The sequence below is a fragment of the Barbus barbus genome, assembly GCF_936440315.1.
Source record: "Barbus barbus genome assembly, chromosome: 41".
In the NCBI taxonomy this organism is placed as follows: domain Eukaryota; kingdom Metazoa; phylum Chordata; class Actinopteri; order Cypriniformes; family Cyprinidae; genus Barbus; species Barbus barbus.
The window spans coordinates 13,001,552-13,020,062 of NC_136719.1; the positions used below are offsets into that span (position 1 = coordinate 13,001,552).

Below are 18,511 nucleotides of genomic sequence, written 5' to 3' on the forward strand. Positions count from 1 at the left end.
TGTGATCATGATTCAATTGCAGGTGCAGCCTAATTAAAGGTGCACTCAATTTTTTGCACTTAAAAAAACCACTACAGTTAAAAAAATTGGGTTTAATTAATTTCTTGGGTTTTAGAAATAATGCTTTTTTTTCAGCAAGGATGCATTAAACTTGTCAAAAGCAATAGTAAAGATTTATAATGTTACAAATGATTTCTCTTTCAATTTCTTTTAAACTTTCCATTCAGTTTCAAGTTTTTTTTTCATGTATACTTAAATAAAATAGCCATATTATATAAAATCTATTATATTCTACATAGAGCGGGTCACCTCTTGGTGGCAGGTGTGTTGAGATTACATAAACAGCCGAATTTTACTGCCATTGGACAATTTTACTTGTGAAACAAATTAATAATGGTTAACTGTGAAAACAGCATTTGAAGAGTTTTTTTTCCAAAAACAGATAACTTATATTATCATGTTTTTACTGTGTTTTATTGTGTTATTAGCTGTGTTTTTTAGTTATTTATTAACCTAATCAAAATAACCCAATTGCAGTTTGATTGATATTAATTGGAATGCACAATGAAAAAACATTGAAAAACAACAGAGTTCTCTGTTTTCCCAAATAAACTCTTCATTTCAAAAATGGCATCAGTAGCTAAAAACATTTTTTGCATGATACTGCTTCCACGCCACTAGGTGTCAGTAAGTCCAAGACAACTGACAAAATTTAAGCGCATGTTGCTGTTCTAATTTTCTTGCAGCTACACTGCAAAACTTACCCGAAGGAAGGAGTCCAGTGATCCGTTTTCCATGAATTCAGTGATGATCATTACTGGAGTGCTCTTGGTCACCACTCCTTCCAGGTGGATGATGTTGGGATGGTCAAACTGCCCCATGATGCTGGCTTCGCTCAGGAAGTCCCGCCGCTGCTTCTCCGTGTAGCCTGATTTCAGAGTCTTAATGGCCACCAGAATCTCCCTCTTCCCAGGAAGCCTGAGATTACCACTGCATACCTCTCCAAACTCACCTAAAAAGTTCAACCATTAAGACCAGTTGATTCCACCTCAGGAAAAGTAATTTATAATTCAATTAGATGAAAATAATTAAATTAGCAGCCTGGTTTACTAAAACTGTGTTGCTCCTTTAACAATAATTAAAGGTATGAGAACATTAAAAGCTCCAGGCTTTTGCTCGATTGCAGCTGCTTTCTAATTAACGCTTGATGTGGTTATATACTCGACTAACTAGATGAGATGCAAAGATGTTGGTTAGACTACAAATCAGTACTCTATGCAATTAAATCTATGCATATTAAAGTATTCCTAATTTACGTGAAAAGTGACATTCACCTGCACCAATGACTTGCTCAATTTTCACACAGGTCACATCTATTTCTTTGGCGAACTCGCGCACTGCCTCATTGGGATCCTCATATGTGAAAGGATCAATGTAGATCTTCATTCCTGGAGACACTTGGAAAAAGAAACAGGAGCTGCAGTGTATGCACTAGAAATACAGTATATTGCCTATACTGTAAAAATTACATATCAATTATTCTTAAAAGATGGGGTGGGAAAAAACTTGAAATTTCACTTAAATCAGATCACAAACTTAACCGCTTTTGGGGGTGGAAATGAAGTAAAAATGAATTATGGTTTGTGCATGTACAGCACATGCTGAGTAAACTAGCACATTTTACCAATATCATATGAACCATTTCAATACACTACAGTTCATAGTGTGGTATTGTGTGGTAAAATCTTCAAATTGTAAGTAAAGTTGTGCAGTGGTTTAAACGTTATGTTTATATGTGCTGTGCAGCAGTCTGCTGTTTTCATTTATTGACTTGAGCCTTGTTTAAAAAGATCAAGTAAATATTATAAGCACAAATTAAATATTATAAAGTCGCTGAATGGTTTACTCACTGTGGCCGCTGGTGTAATGCTGAAGCTTGTCTGTGTATTCAGATTCTGTCCTGTCACTGCCTCTCCTGATGAGACCCCAACAGGAAAAGAAGAAAAAAAAATCAGAAAAAAGGGGGCTACTTTGAAACACGATTTCTTAGTTTATAAGTGAAAGAGGAAATCAAACATCTGTTCAGTTTTGTGTAATCTATTCCAGGTCATGGTAAGCAACAGACTCACCGATTACAGACAATAATGAGCACAACCACAGCGATGAGAAAAACAACACCAGCAGCAGCAGAGCCGATTATGAGGGGCAGTTTCTCCTGCAGGTTGGAGTTGTACTCCTCTTCAGATGTACACATGGTGGACACAAAATCAGATCAGTTCTTGTGCTTTTGTGATTTTTTTAATCACAAAAAAAGGCTACAACATTTATTTTGGGGGAAAAAAGTCCCTTTGCACCTTTCTGTACTAAAACATTTCCTGTTTAACCGAGGACATTTCAGGTTTTGCAACAGAACAACACACTTTAAATATGAAAATGATCATTTAAAATTCACAGAGGCATTTATTAATCTAAATGTTGGCAGAAAGATACGATACACACAATATACTACCATTCAAATGTTTAAGGTCAGTGTCATTTTGTTTTTGAAAGAAGTATTTTATGCTCACCAAGGCTGCATTAATTTGATCAAAATACAGTAAAAACAGTTTTATATAATGATATTATATTATTATTTACAAAAAAAAAAAAGTTTAATCTTTCAATTAATGAGCATTTTGTTTAGGAAATTCAAACAATAAATGCTGTGGCGCTACAGAATGCTGTTTAAACGGCAGTTCAAACAGCAACGCAGAGCGCAAGCGAGCATGATCATCCCTTCCTCATTACTACTAGTTTTAATGCAAAATGAACATGAATGAACATCTGCCTCATGTAATCACTCAATCAGTGTTTCAACAGCGGAAAGACATCAAAAAAATGTCACATAGCATTTACATTTACCTCAGGCAAGTCAACCACAGCTCGTTAGTTCATTAGCGAAATTAAGTCTATAGAAGAGCATGAAGTATTATACTATATACTGATATTTTACTTTACCTGTTAGTGATGTCTTAATTATTTAATGTGTTTAAATAAATCTGTTATGAAACAAGTTATGACTGCCACAGTCTAAATGAATATACTGCATTTCAACAAACAGAAATTTTATCATTTAGAAATTAATTAAAAAACTGTTTTCTGTTTTATATATTTTAGAATGTAGTTTATTCCTGTGACAGCAAAGCTGAATTTTAGGCAGCCAATATTGCTGTAAACAAAATGTCACGTAATTTTGTGCAACTTAATAAATTTTTCCTGGGTCTCTGCAATGAATAGAAAGTTCAAAAGAACACCATTTATTGGAAAAAGAAATATTTGTATTTTTTAACATTGTAAATATCTTTACTGTCACTTTTTGATCCATGTAATACATCCTTGCTGAAAAAATATATTTCAAAAACTTTCTTACTGACCCCATACTTTTGAATGGTAGTTTACACAGAAATTTGACTTAATTTATCCCAAATATTTTTGTTTCCACATTTTATATTACAGTATTGAAGTCTTGGTTCTGATTGGCTGACAAACCTTCTTAAGCTGTTAATCCATTTTCAGCAATTGACCGTCAACACTTTTACATGTGTGACACCTTAATAATAATTTGTCGTGGCCTAATGGATAGAGAGTTGGACTTGTAACCCAAAGGTTGTGGGTTCGAGTCTCAGGTCCGGCAGGGATTGTAGGTGGGGGAGTGAATAACCAACACTCTCTCCACCCTCAGTACCACGACTGAGGTGAGACCCTTGAGCAAGAGACCGAACCCCCAACTGCTCCCCGGGTGCCGCAGCAGTGGCTGCCCTCTGCTCCGGGTGTGTGTTCACTACTGTGTGTACACTTGGATGGGTTAAATGCAGAGCACAAATTCTGAGTATGGGTCACCATACTTGGCCACACACCACTTCCCTTTCCTTTTCCCCTAAATGTGTTTCCAAGTAGCAAAGTGACCCTTGCTGTCAAATGTTTCCATTAACGTGAACATGGCTACATGTCTCAGATTAGTATCATCGCTAAGTGTTTCTGGCTTTGCCCTTGGCACATAGATCTAAAATTGTGGTTAAAGCTATTTAAGAGACCAGAAAGCAGTTTTTGCCAGATTGTAGCACCTGACAAATTAGACTATTAATTGGGAAAGTAGAAGAGAAGAATCAATGTGTCTAGTGCCAAATGTTTGTTAAAAGTCCAATACCTTCAGTCATTGTTTGGAAGTACATCTTCCCACTTAAACGTCCAAAGCCTGCCACTGTTCTGGCCCGCACCTGAAACACGTAGATGGTCCCCGGCTTCAGGCCCCAGATAACTGCTGTATTAGTCTGACTCCGCAGGAGAGAGGAGTTCAACTCTGCTGCATTCTAAATTTAAACCAAAGATCACATATCACATACAATAAATTCCATACAGAAGCAATTAAAGTCGTGTTTAGAATTGTAAAATGGTATATGCAGATACATCTCAAAAAAATAGAATATCGTGAAAAAGTTCATTTTTTCTTGCAACTTATTTCAAAAAGTTAAACTTTAATATATTTTAGATTCATTACATGTAAAGTAAAACATTTCAAAAGTTTTTTGTTTTAATTTTGATGATTAGAGCTTACAGCTCATGAAAGTAAAAAATCAGTATCTCAAAATATTAGAATATTTACATTTGAGTTTCAATAAATGACCATCCATACAGTATAAATTCCAGGTATCTCTTGTTCTTTAAAACCACAATAATGGGGAAGACTGCTGACTTGGCAATGATCCAGAAGACGAACATTGACGCCCTCCACAAAGAGGGTAAGTCACAGAGGGTCATTACTGAAAGGGGTGGCTGTTTACAGAGTGCTGTATCAAAGCATATTAAATGCAAAGTTGACTGGAAGGAAGAATTTGGGTAGGAAAAGGTGCACAAGCAACAGGGATGACCGCAAGCTTGAGAATACTGTCAAGCAAAGCTGATTCAAACACTTGGGAGAGCTTTACAAGGAGTGGACTGAAGCTGGAGTCAGTGCATCAAGAGTCTCCACGCTCAGACGTCTTCAGAAAAAGGGCTACCAAGCCACTTCTGAACCAGAAACAACGTCAGAAGCGTCTTACCTGGGTAAAGGAGAAAAAGAACTGGACTGTTGCTCAGTGGTCCAAAGTACTCTTTTCAGATGAAAACAAATTTTGCATTTCATTTGGAAATCAAGGTGTCAGAGTCTGGAGGAAGATTGGAGAGGCACATAATCCATGTTGCTTGAAGTCCAGTGTGAAGTTTCCACAGTCAGTGATGATTTGGGCTGCCATGTCATCTGCTGGTGTTGGTCCACTGTGTTTTCTGAAGTCCACAGTCAACGCAGCCATCTACCAGGACATTTTAGAGCACTTCATGCTTCCTTCTGCTGACGAGCTTTATGGAGATGCTGATTTCATTTTCCAGCAGGACTTGGCACCTGCCCACACTGCCAAAGGTACCAAAAACTGGTTCAATGACCATGGTGTTACTGTGCTTGATTGGGCAGCAAACTCGCCTGACCTGAACCCCATAGAGAATCTATGGGATATTGTCAAGAGGAAGATGAGAGACAACAAACCCAACAATGCAAATGACCTGAAGGCCGCTATCAAAGCATCCTGGGCTTCCATTACACCTGAGCAGTGCCACAGGCTGATTGCCTCCATGCCACGACGCATTGATGCATTATTGAGTGCATAGAAATGAACATACTTTTCAGAAGCCTGACATTTCTGTTTAAAATATCCTTTTTTTATTGATCTTATGTAATATTCTAATTTTCTGAGACACTGAATTTTGGGTTTTCATTACCTGTAAGCCATAATCATCAAAATTTCAACAAATAAAGGCTTGAAATATTTCACTCTATGTGTAATGAATCTATATAATATATGGGTTTCACTTTCTGAAATGAGTGACAAAAAATATTGACCTTTTTCACAATATTTTGAGATGTACCTGTATATTAGAATAAATTTCAGTGATTCAGTTTAATTTCTTTAGTTTTTGCTGCTTGACCCATTTAGTTAATTAAAATTATGTTAATGCAACACAGTATTTGAACTTTTTTAATCACAATTTAATTTAATTGCAAATAATTAATTTAAATAAGCAAAATGGAAGTCTACTAAATACATTTTGTTGGGACTACATTAAGAATTTCATTAGCAAAACAAGATATAGAAGATATAGAACTTCACAGACACACTGGAAATTGATTTGAGTGTTATGTGTTAAACTAACATCTATTCATGTAGTGTATTTAATTTGGTTCTTTATTAAATTAAAATCACAGGCACTTCATGTGGCCTGAGCTCTAATTCCACCCTTAATTAATCTTAATTTAAATTTGTCAATCAATACATTTTTTTTTTTAAATTGCGATTAAATCGCATGATTGTCGTGAGTTAATTCATGATTAATTAGAGAAGATAAATTAGAGAAGCAACATAATATCTGTGTATAACTGAAAGCACTGCTCCTCTCTGCCACTCGCTGAACAGAGCAAACGCACAGAGAGAGAAAGAAAGGGGTGTGCGCGCGCACTGGGACAGCAAGACCTCGCGCGGCAGTACCAGTGAGTCTCAGAAACTAAGTTTAAATAAGGTTTGGGCAAACCCTAAATATTTGTCGCAAGGCGCTTTTTTGAAGAGGGGGGAAAAAGTCACTAAAGGGGTCTGCAAAGTCGCTAAGTTGGCAACACTGTACATCTATCTCCATTTCGTCAACTACGAGCTAGGCCACGGGTCAAACAGAAAATGCACGCTGCGTTAAACGCGCGTTTATAAAATTTGTGCCGTTAAAATTAATTTGCGTTAACACGTTAACTTTGACAGCACTAATAAGAACATGACTAATTTATCCCCAAAAATAATTTTTAAAGTTTACCTCAATTGAATTTTATTGAATGTTTCTATTTTTTCCGAAAACAGCTGGACAATTTTGAGTGTCTTCGTATTTGATGACTTATTACCTTCTCATAATATTGCAGCTCATAGTCCAAAATGACTCCATTGGGCTGGTCTGGTTGGGACCAGGACAATGTGATACTTTCCACAGTTCGACTGACCTGATGCATGATTGACACAGCAGATGGAGCTGTAGAGAGGATGATAAAAAGGGAAACAATTAAATGAGAAATAAATATTGCTGGATACATTTTCATGAAAGTTTTCATGAGTCTTTTCATGAAAACTAAGTTAATAATAAGGATTACATTAGAGAGGTTTAGATCACCACACAGAATCTCAGCCAAGCCAAGGCCCCTCAGTATAAAAACATGGTTTTAATTAAGAACATTAAAATTAATCCTGTTTGTTTTAATAAGTTAATATTTTTATTCAGCAAAGATGCCTTTAAGTGAGAGTAAAGACTTATAATATTACAAAAGATGTCTATTTCAAATGAATCCAGTTCTTTTGAACTTTATTCATCAATTAGTCCTGAAAAAGTATCAGTTTTCACAAAAATATTAAATCAGCACAACTGTTTTCAACAGTCGTAATAATAAGAAAAGTTTATTGAGCATCAAATCAGCATATTAGAATGATTTCTGAAGGATCATGTGACACTGAAGACTGGAGTAATGATGCTGAAAATTCAGCTTTACCATCCCAGGAATAAACTGCATTTTAATATATATTAAAATAGAAAAAAGTGTGTCATTTTAAACCTTTATGATATTTTATAATATTACAGTTTTTATTGTCTTTTCTGATCAAGTAAATGTTGCTTTGGTGCACATACAAGGTGATTTTTTCAAAAATATTTAAATAAAAAAATCTTACAGACCCTAAACTTTTGAACGGTAGTGTAGGGACCTCAGGTTGAAGATAATGAATCTAGAGAGTTCACTGTTTTTGACATTTGGAAAGTAGTGAAACAGCATATAAATTTCTCCCTAAGCACAACAGCATTTCCAAAAAAGATCAGCTATAACGTCTACAGTTCTGGAGCTGCCATGCTAACTGGCCACCGCGTTGCACTCACAGTCCTCTGGCATCCGTGCAGTTTTGGATATAGAGGAGCCCTTATATCAACTGCAGCTTCAGGCTGACTACTAAAAGAAAGACTCTGGAAGCCCATGTAACACTTCATTATCATTTACAAGCTTAAAGAAGCAAAAAGACAAGCGTGAAAGCTGGCAAACGCTATGGCTGCTGGTAAAACTGCACTTGTGGTGTAAAGATCAAACAAATCACGGTGCCTTAAAGCCAATCGATGTCTTGAACAGGGTTCAGCTGTAGCAGCGGGGTGGCGGAGAATATGAGGTTTGCTCCTGGCATGCTTGCTTGGGCTTGTAGGGAGGAAAGTGATTCTGTTTATATGCCAAATACTGATTCCCTAGACATGCGTGATAAAATATAATAGGTAAGACAATATCTGAGCATTTTAAGACCATTTTAATCTTTTTTCAAAATGAATTGGTCAAATAAACGACACTGATACTCTTTCACGTGTGCCATGTCTGTATAATTATGGCTGTTAAGCCCAAAGAAAGACCTTTTATACATTGTATTTATAGTTGGCATAAAGTTGATGGTTGATCGCTCAGAGAGTTCGAGGCCTCAGGTTGTTATGCTTTCTCTGTTGCCAATCAGAGCTCAGGAATATTAAGCACACAATGTTGTGTAAAAAATATGTCTTGTGCTATTTAGTTTCTCTGTACACTTCGATTCGGAGCTTTGATAAAGTGTTTTTCCATGCGCTAGTTTCAATGGGCAGAACAGGCCCTGTGTCTTGATTTACTGCACTGAATGATGGGATGGTGTGTGAGGAGGATGGGATTGTTGAGAAGTTGAGCATGCCATTGTGTATGTTGGAGAGATTCATCCAAACAACTCTAGGAAAGACAGATGTGATTAGACTAACACTCCAAATAGGAAGATGAACCATTTCAAACAATCACAAAATTCAATTCGTCAGGCGCATGTAACTTTGTGACCTCCATAATTTGTTGTTGATGACACGTCTACACTCTGGGAAAATATTAAAGACAAGCCAATGTCACTTTCACCCATCATTTATTCACACTTGTGTCTTTTGAAACCTGTAATTCTTACTATCTTCAGCTAAACAAAAAACAGAAGTTTCATGGAATGTTCAAGCTGCTCTTTTCTCAATGCAAAATTAATGGTGACCAGCAAGATTTTCAACATAAATTTCAGTCTTTCCCTCACACAAACTATCATATGGCTTAAGAAGACTTGGCATGTAGTGCACAAGCTGTATGGACCACTTTTATGGTATTTTTGGTCCTTTTTGAAGCCTTTTTATTCCTATGATAGCAAAGCTGAATTTTCAGTTTTTAGTGTCACGTGATCCTTCAGAAACCATTCTAATATGCTGATTTGCTGCTCAAGAAACATTTATTATTATCATCCATGTTTAAAACAGTTGTGTGGCCTAATGTTTTTGTAAAAACCATAAATAAATTATTCAAAATAACAGTATTTATTTAAAACAGAAAACTTTTGTGATATTATAAATGTCTTTACATAACTTTTGATCAATTTGATGTGACCTTGCTGAATAATATTAATTTCTTACAAAAAAAAATTTAATGGTAGTGTATATAAAACTCACTGGAATGGCAACAAAAATTCTATTAGCCTTTGAATCTTGTTTATTCTAAGCAGCCATGGTTCTTTAACAGACCACAGTGTTTTCAAGGAAATGCAGTTTTCTAAAGTTCAAGAAACTCCAGAACGTCTGGAGAGAATCCACCACAGGTATGCGTCTATAAAACAGAGCAAGTCATTATGAAAATAAGTTCTCTAGGTTTGATGAGTGATTGGTTTTCCAAAGAGTCTGCAGTAAGTGGTACTTCATCATTCCGCTGCTCTCTTTGACTGCAATTTATGAGAAATACAAGTAGTACTCTCTCGGTGAAAAACAAATTCATATGTCCTTGTGGTATTCTGGAGGAGAATAAGAGGAACAGATTACGAGCATTTCCATCGGAAATGGATCTCACAATCATTCTTTCCTCCACAAAAATTTCCACTGCGGCAAATGACAAAGTCATTTCCTAGTTGATCTCAGCTTAAAACAAAGTATTAAAGACTTGAAAACATTAATGGGAATACCTATAGGCCTAATGTTTTTGAAATGTTTTTTTTATTTTTTTTAAATTAGTATTCTTGCAAATTCCTTCCCTGAGGCTAAATATCCTTTTGTTATTTTCTTATACTGTTTTTGCTTATTTGATGTGCACATCCTGTATTTTATAAAAACCATTAGCTTGCAAGTTTCTCAGAGCAACATTATTAATAAATCCCTGAGTGTGGGAGGACGTTTATAGTTCCTGAGTGCTGTGTAAACCCGTAGCTGTTGAGCTCACACTTGGGCTCTGGCTGAGCAGCCGCTCCTGGCATTGTCCCTCTCTCTGTGTTTGGGAAGATGCAGGTGGTGTGAGGTGGATTTTTGTCTTTTAATGGCAGCAGTGAAGCGGTAATGTGGACTGACAGGCACACCGGTGGAGCCCCAGCCTCCAGTGATAGGGCCAGCGAGTTCACTGCAGCACAGCCGGGGGCACGGCTCTCATTAAAATGCTCTATTAAACACTATTATGTTCCTTTTGAACTGGCTCTTTTTGACTGGCATTTAAAATCCCTGTACAGAGCAATATGATGAGTGTTGTGGACTAGATTTCAGTTCTCAGATAAAAATTGAGGGAACATTAGAAATATGATCAGGTGAAGATAAAAAAGATGCAAACACATCACTTTCATGATGTGTCCTATAAAACTGAAGACGCTCAAAGCAGCTTTCGGTTGGGGGGGAAAAAAAACTTGGCAATGTGAACAGTGAGTCTCACAGAGATACTAGAGTGTAACTACAGTCTGGTGATGTGCAAAATTGCATATTTTCAAAACCAAGCCGATGGGTTGCCTGAATAGACAGCTAGACAACTAATTGTTTTAAAAAGGCTCTAAATAGTTAAACTGGCTTTGGCATCAACTGACTACAATTAGACATTTCTTAGGTGGTGTTGCTTCATAAAAATGTAGATAAATTAATAAAAAAATAAATATGATAGTGTTACCATTTTATTCTAAATATTTCTAAATTGGAAATGATTATGTAAGAATATAATTAGAACTGCATATCCATTTCCATATACACATATTATTATAATATAATGTATATTATTACATACTAATATATATATACACACACACACATACTTAAAATTAAATTTAATATACATTTTTAAATGTATAATATATAGTATAATACAGTATAATATCATAGCAATATAATATAAAATAAATTATTTAAATATTATATAATTACACTAATTATACTAGTATATTAAATATTAATTTCAAACATATTTCATACATATACTGTTTATTTATTAAATAAAATATAAACAGCTCTTTGCACATTTACATATTTAGCAACTTTAATATTTTAGGAAGGAGATAGGTCCATGACATCAAAATGTTTGCAAACCCCTGAACTTATCGAAGCCCGTTTCCGCTACTAAATAAAAAATTAAAAAGGTAATTGCGACTTTTTATCTCACAATTCTGACTTTTTTCTCACAATTGTGAGATATAAACTTGCAATTCTGAGAACATATCAGTCCCCCCCCCCCCCCCCCCCCCTGGACTTTAACTCGCAGTTCTGACATTTGTTCTTGCAATTGCGATTTAATCTCACAATTCTGAGAAAAAAAGGCAGAATTGTGACTTTATCCCCCGGTTTCACAGACAACGCTTAAGATAGTCCCACACTAAAATGCATGTTTGAGCTGTCTCAACTGAAAATATCTTGCTCTGACATATCTTAAAATATGTCAGTGTCATTGTTCTGTCAAGATGCACACCTTAATGTTTTCTTCTAAGGCATTTTTGTAAAAGTTGCTTAAATATCTTAATTTAACTCAGGCCTAGTCCTGGCTTAAGCTGACCCCCGTTTGTGAAACCGGACTTTATCTCGCAATTCTGACTTTATAACTCGCAATTGTGAGTTTATATCTCGCAATTCTGTGAAAAAAAGTCAGAATTGTGAGATAAAAATTTGCAATAACCTTAACATTTTTTTTATTCAGTGGCGGAAAACAGGCTTCCGAACTAGTCTCATACTAAATATAATATATCCTTGTACTAAATTCTAGAAAAGTTGCCCGGCAACACAAAAGCTTGTGTAATTCAAGGCCGCATCCAGCCCCCAGCAAGTTAAAAATATTTTGAGTATGAACATCATCTGCGATGTCTCAAACTGTTACCTGTGTTTACTGTTGTCTTACCGGCCTGGTTTGTTGTGATGTTGACAGCGGTGAACTGAGGTGAGAAGGGACTCTGGTCAGACACTCCATTCACAGCCTGGATCTCAAAGGTGTACTGCGTGTGGGCCAGCAGGTCACTGATGTGGACCCGGGGATCGGTCAGGCCCAGTTGGCGGGGCACAAACTGCACATTGTCACCGCAGCGAGTGCAGGCCCCTCGACCCGAACCGCAGCTCTTGCAGATGATGTTATAGACCACGTCCTCCCGGCCTCCGCTCTCTTTCGGCAGATCCCACTCCAATCGCAGGGAAGTCTCGTTCACGCTAGAAATCACTCTCTGGGGTGCAGACGGAACCGCTGTGGAAAGTCAAACCACACTGCCTCATCAGCAAGTCCACATCTTATCAGGACAGGAGTTTAATTAAAACCAGCCTAGGAATAGATTCTTGGATTATATGGTGTAAGGTTGCAAGAAAAAGTATGTGACACCTTTGAATTGGTCATAAAATTTAATCTCATCAAGTCACAACAATAGCCCACCTAAATTGCCCCTTAAATTAGGCCTATGTGATGTAAAGTAATTTTACGCATCCCGTCCCATGGCTTTTTTTCCCCCTCACAGTCTGCTGGGCTGCTGACTCAAGCACATTCTAACTGCTCCGTCTTGTGTTTTTATGATCTGATTTTCACTTATTCATTAGCCTATTATCACTGCTCTTTTAAAATAGAAACTGGATCAAAGTAATCTCCGCTTTCTAGCAAGCCACATTAAAGTAATAATTTCATAATGGGTAATGACAAGAGATGAAAAGAGAAGTGGTTCATTGTAATGTAAAACAAGAGTGAAAGGGAAGAATGTTCTCCTCCCTCTGTTCTGGACACAGTGCAGCAGTTCAGATTATTGACAGCGTAGAGCACTACTCCAGCATTCACACAGGCCCAGCCTCCCCAAAAGAACAGAGCATTATGCAAATCCCGTCGGGCCAATCTCGCTGCTCACTGAGTTACAGCACTAAATGAATGTTCAGTGAGTTGCACACTCATTTTCTTTTTGCTGCGCTTAACTGAAGCTCTACAAAGGGCAACCTAATGGAAACATGAAAAGACAAAAGGTTCAAGAATGTGTACAATTCGAGTCTCCAGTGCTGACGTAAATTATGTTTCCAACTAGTGATGTCAAAATGACGGGAACTTTGTGACTGAACTGATACTAAATTACAGCCGTTTACAGTTTTTTACGGTATCAACTCAATTCTAAAACTTCTTTTAATTGTTATTCGTATTTGAACTGGTGCATTACAGAATGTCTTACAGTGTAAATTATCAAATATTGTCAAATAATTGTAAATATTGTAATACGAAATAATAGCTTTAATAAAATAAGAAAATTCACTTCTCTTCTTTCATTACTAGAAGTGCACCAATAATAGACTTTTGTTTGATAAATTGATAATTATTTTAATTGTTATACTATAATCAATACATCTTGGATTTTAAAACTCTATATTATGTAAAAAATAAAACTATTTAAATGTTACAGTGGAATCAGAACAAATCATATGAAAAAATTATAAACATTTTGACAATGTCTTACAGTGTAAATTGTAGTTTATTAAACTGCTATTATTATTATTAAAGAATTTAATAACAACAACAACATTAATATTGTTAACATTGTTGATGTTGTTATAATTACATATAATAGTAAATAATAACAGCTTTAATAAAATAAAATGTTCTGCTCTTGCATTTTAATTATTAGAGATCACCAATAAGAAACTCAAGTTTGATAAGTTAATGATTATTTTTATTTTGTAAACTATAATCAACACATTTTGGATATTACATTTCTATATTATTATGTAAAAGTTAGCCGATAACCAATATGGAACATCATGCATCCTTATTTCTTACCATCTGCACTGAGAAAATCCTATTTCTGAGTGCTTTGAAGATAATCAAAATTGACTAGATGTTTGTGTGGACCACATCAAAGTCTGTCTGATTTTCAAAAAACCACCACAAATGACATAAAATAGCATAAGAGAATGACATACTGGTACAGGGCATCTGTAGAGGGTCAGAGTCCGCACGGTAGTATCCGCTGCGGCACACACAGTTGGTTGCACCCTCACTGGTGGTGCGGCTGTTGATGGGACACTGGAGACACTGCTGGTCCCCTTGAGATGCTTTGAAGGACCCAAATGAACATGCTGCATTACGAAATGTAAAAAGAGACAATAGTGAATGGTAAATCAGAATCATTCATTTAGGAATTGATTTGATAAGCATGTTATGAGATGCATTACACATACATAAATGTCTGGAGCTCATTATTATCAATCTCACTTTCATTAATGTCTCCCCACATTAAGCACATTTTCTTATAAAACAGCCATCTTTACATTTCTGTTTGGAATCAAAGCGAAACGAAGGAAGTGAAAGCCCTCATAATGCCTTCTGATGGGCCTCCTGTGCAGTTTTGAAGCTTGGTCTCGCACTGATAATCTTTTGTTTGGCATACAAAGAGCCGAATGGCACTCAGATATATCTGTGGAATAAACTAACAAAGACCTTGTTAAATCACAGCACAGTTTTTCCCTGCTGCCTAACTTTACTGAAAACAAAATGCAAATGTGCTTGTGCTATTCAGAATTCTTTCTTAAATTAAGAATTTAATTACTTTTTGAAAGCTTCAATGTTAATAAGGCCTGAACTGGATATATAGGAATTGATTATGATTTTCCATCTGCTTCACAAAGAATCTGTCATGGCAAAAAAAGATGTTTACATGATAATGTATACAATTTATAAATAGACCAACTTTATAACTTTCAAATCTGGAAATACAGGGCGAGGAAAAACACCCACCCATGAAAAAAAAAAGCAGCAGTAGAGGAATGACAGCAGTTTTAAAAGATGTTCTCAAAGTGTAAGTAAATGCCTTAAATGAATTATATATATATATATATATATATATATATATATATATATATATATATATATATATATATATATATATATATATATATATATATATATATATATATATATATATATATATATATATATACACGTTCATGCCTAGTGTTTTAGACATCTTCTGGAGCCTGTCACATTTTTTCAGTTTCCCACTTTCTGAACAGAATCAAAATATACAGTAGGCCTAAATAACAAAAATATATTTTTTCTGTTATTATATTCTGTCATTTCTGTATTTTTCTGATTTTAATGTTCAAATGGGAATTCATAGCAACAACTTATTAACGTATTTCGTTGAATATTTGATTTTTTACAAATTTTTGAATAATACAAATTAACCATACTAAAATCAAAAATGATAAAATGTAATTCCATTGGGCATTACTCCTGCTTGCTAGCTAACATGACAATCTGCCTGCATTGACAGTATGATTGGGAGAAGCAGCCAGTGCGTGAAACATTGTCAATTATTTTTAAAGCAACTTTAAAACAATACATATTATGAAAAGTGCTATTTAAATAAAACATAATTTTGTTTAAAAAAAAAAACAGCTTTTTCTCCCTTCAGTGTCATCTGGTTGAGAACCACAACCAGTATCAGAGAAGGTGGCTAAAAGGATCATTTGGATCACGTTTCAGCTGTTTTTGTCCATATTAAGAAAGTGAATAGAGTCCAAAACTTTCAAACTCTAAAAAGAACATCAAGGATTTATGAAATAAATCCATATAACTGACATATCAAAAATCATCCTCATGGGTTCTCATGTTACATGCCCAAGAACTAGAGCTGTGTATTGGCAAGAATCTGGCGATACGATACGTATCACGATACATGGGTTGCGATACGATGCATTGCGATACTGTAAGCAAGGCAATATATTGGGATATTTCTTATTTTAGGAATAGGATATATGTTTTTTAGGAAAGCTGTCATTAAGAACACACCACCATATGCAAACCTTAGCAAAAAAATAAATAAATAAAAATAGTTTAACCAGAACACACTGGGATCTACATTTGCAATAATCAGTCCCTATAACATTCAACATTACTGAACCACTTTTTGTGCAGCACGAGTAAAGGGGGAAATATTCAAGTGCTTGCATGATTCTTTAGTTAAATGTATGTATAAAATGTATTTTATAAAAAAGAAAAATATATATTTATAGACTCTACTTTAAAGTTTCACAGTTTAAGTTTACAATTGTGACAATGTCATAACATTTGATCTGAACAAAAAAATGGCATCTGCTTAATATCAATGAAAAATAAAGTGCTTGCAGGATTCCTAAAGAAAATTAACAATTGTAAAACAATCAAATAAATACAGATGTTAAACATTCTCAGAACTTTTCAACTTGGATTTCGCAGGTTTTTCAGTTTGTGAACTCAAAGCGAAACAACTGCCATGAATCTTGTATGATTTATTTATTTTTATTTTTTTGATATTCCGTTTTGGAGAATCGATACAGTATCACCAAACAAAATATCGCGATACTCACGTGTATCGATATTTTCTTACACCCCTACCAAGAACATGATGTTAGCATCACCATATTTAATGGTCCATGTACACTATACCATTCAAAAGTCAGTAAGATTTAAAAATGTAATGTTTCCCTGTGCTAGCAAAGCTGAATTTTCAGCATCATTAATCCAGTCTTCATATCAGTGTCACATGATCCTTCAGAAATAATTCTAATATGCTGATTTGCTGCTCAAGAAACAGTTGTGCTGCTTAATATTTTTTGGAAACTGATGCCTGTAAAAAAAAAAAATTCAGTGGATTGACAGATTTTTAATTTTGGGGTGAACTATCCCTTTAATTGTAAGTTATTGATCCTAGCAAGTGAAACTGACATATTTACATTTTTAGTGAATAGTCGGGACATACAGTACGTCCTGAAACCGGGACTCTCTTTGGTGAACCGGGACGTTACCATATTTATAATTTAGAATATACTTAAAAATGAAGACTACACCATCCAGTCATGCGGCTGCAGAATTATGTGTTAAATTCAAGCACTATTTTAACAAAACCCAAACTCGCATCATTTCCCAGTCACAGACTGCAAGACAGACAGCATCCTTTATTTGCTCACACCAAATCGGTCAACAGCTGCCACGTCTGCCCATCGGCCAAAATAACCTCAGCGCTCATAATAATACAAACGTTTGTACCACACAGAAATAGCCCACTGACTCCAACTGGGAATAAATCAAAGATTGAGGGTGAATGTACTACGTGTCACATATCATCTGCAGGTGCAAAGCAATCAACACTTACCAAGAGCAAAGTGTGTTCTAGGAAGTACAATGAAACTCATTCTATTAGCCTAATACCCCAAATGGCTTTGACAGTAAAACATTACTCTTGGCTGGCGCTCTCAGCCTATGATTGATGACAGAACATTCTCTTTCAGCCAGAAGGAATATAAGGCTTCCACTCTCACACATCAGAGTGAGTTAGAGCGGTGGACGTGGTGAATGAGGTGTTGGTTACAGCTGAATGAGGCAGTGTGGGTGTGAGTGACAGTGTACAGGAGTGGAATTAAATCTGTGGTACCACAGGGCTCCACAATAGAGACTGTGCCGTGTGAGAGGGAGAACGACAGCAGAACAATATCCCGCCGACATATTAGATGTGTGCACCGTGTACTGTACATGACTGGAGTATTTAAAGTAGGTGCTAATGGAATTGTGGGAGAAATTGATTAAAGACCTTTGTGGCACCGCACATTTTTTATAATCTTTCAGATCTGTTTATCTTCATTCCTGTGAGCAGTTGTGCTTTTTTAATGAGGCGCATTTTACAACAGGGAAATCACAGTAAACACTTTATTGCCTCAGTATAACGGTTTATCCTTTGGTGAAAGACAATTTCTTGCCTCTTAAACGCCAACTCACTAATTTAAAGGTGTGTCATTTTCTCAATGTTAAAGTAATTTCTTCCTTCTCTTAAAATGCGGACAACTTTCAGTAAGACATTTGTAGGCTGATTCTCACAAAAAGTGTAAAAATTGTGGGTCTGTTGGTTTGAGAATCTAGACCAGCCCAATATACCTCATCCAATGGCATGAATTTGGGGGCGGGCTATCTGTTTGGCTGACCAATGGAAGATGAGGGGAGTGTTTGGGAAACCTGTTCGAAAACCAGTCATTTTTGCAATTCCGTCTGGAGATGCCATGAGTGGTTGTGATTTTGATTCACTGAACAAATCGTTGTGATATAATGAACCAAACGATTAAATTAATCAAAAGAAAATGAGTCAAAAGAATCATTTCACTTTTGTGTTAAGTAAGTCTTAAAGGG

General features: G+C 35.7%; 1 protein-coding gene across 1 annotated transcript in view; it reads right to left on the reverse strand.

Moving 5' to 3' along the window:
* The window catches only part of LOC306860725 (ephrin type-B receptor 2-like), a gene marked incomplete at both ends in the record, with an annotated part of 65,281 nt that overhangs the window by 4,480 nt on the left and 42,290 nt on the right, over positions 1 to 18,511 (reverse strand). The window contains 8 exons of the mRNA XM_079402567.1: positions 765 to 1,012; positions 1,335 to 1,457; positions 1,911 to 1,975; positions 2,130 to 2,238; positions 4,187 to 4,349; positions 6,953 to 7,077; positions 12,239 to 12,574; positions 14,275 to 14,430. Coding sequence (XP_079258693.1) covers positions 765 to 1,012; positions 1,335 to 1,457; positions 1,911 to 1,975; positions 2,130 to 2,238; positions 4,187 to 4,349; positions 6,953 to 7,077; positions 12,239 to 12,574; positions 14,275 to 14,430 — 1,325 coding nt within the window. The remainder of the gene's footprint in view (positions 1 to 764; positions 1,013 to 1,334; positions 1,458 to 1,910; positions 1,976 to 2,129; positions 2,239 to 4,186; positions 4,350 to 6,952; positions 7,078 to 12,238; positions 12,575 to 14,274; positions 14,431 to 18,511) is intronic.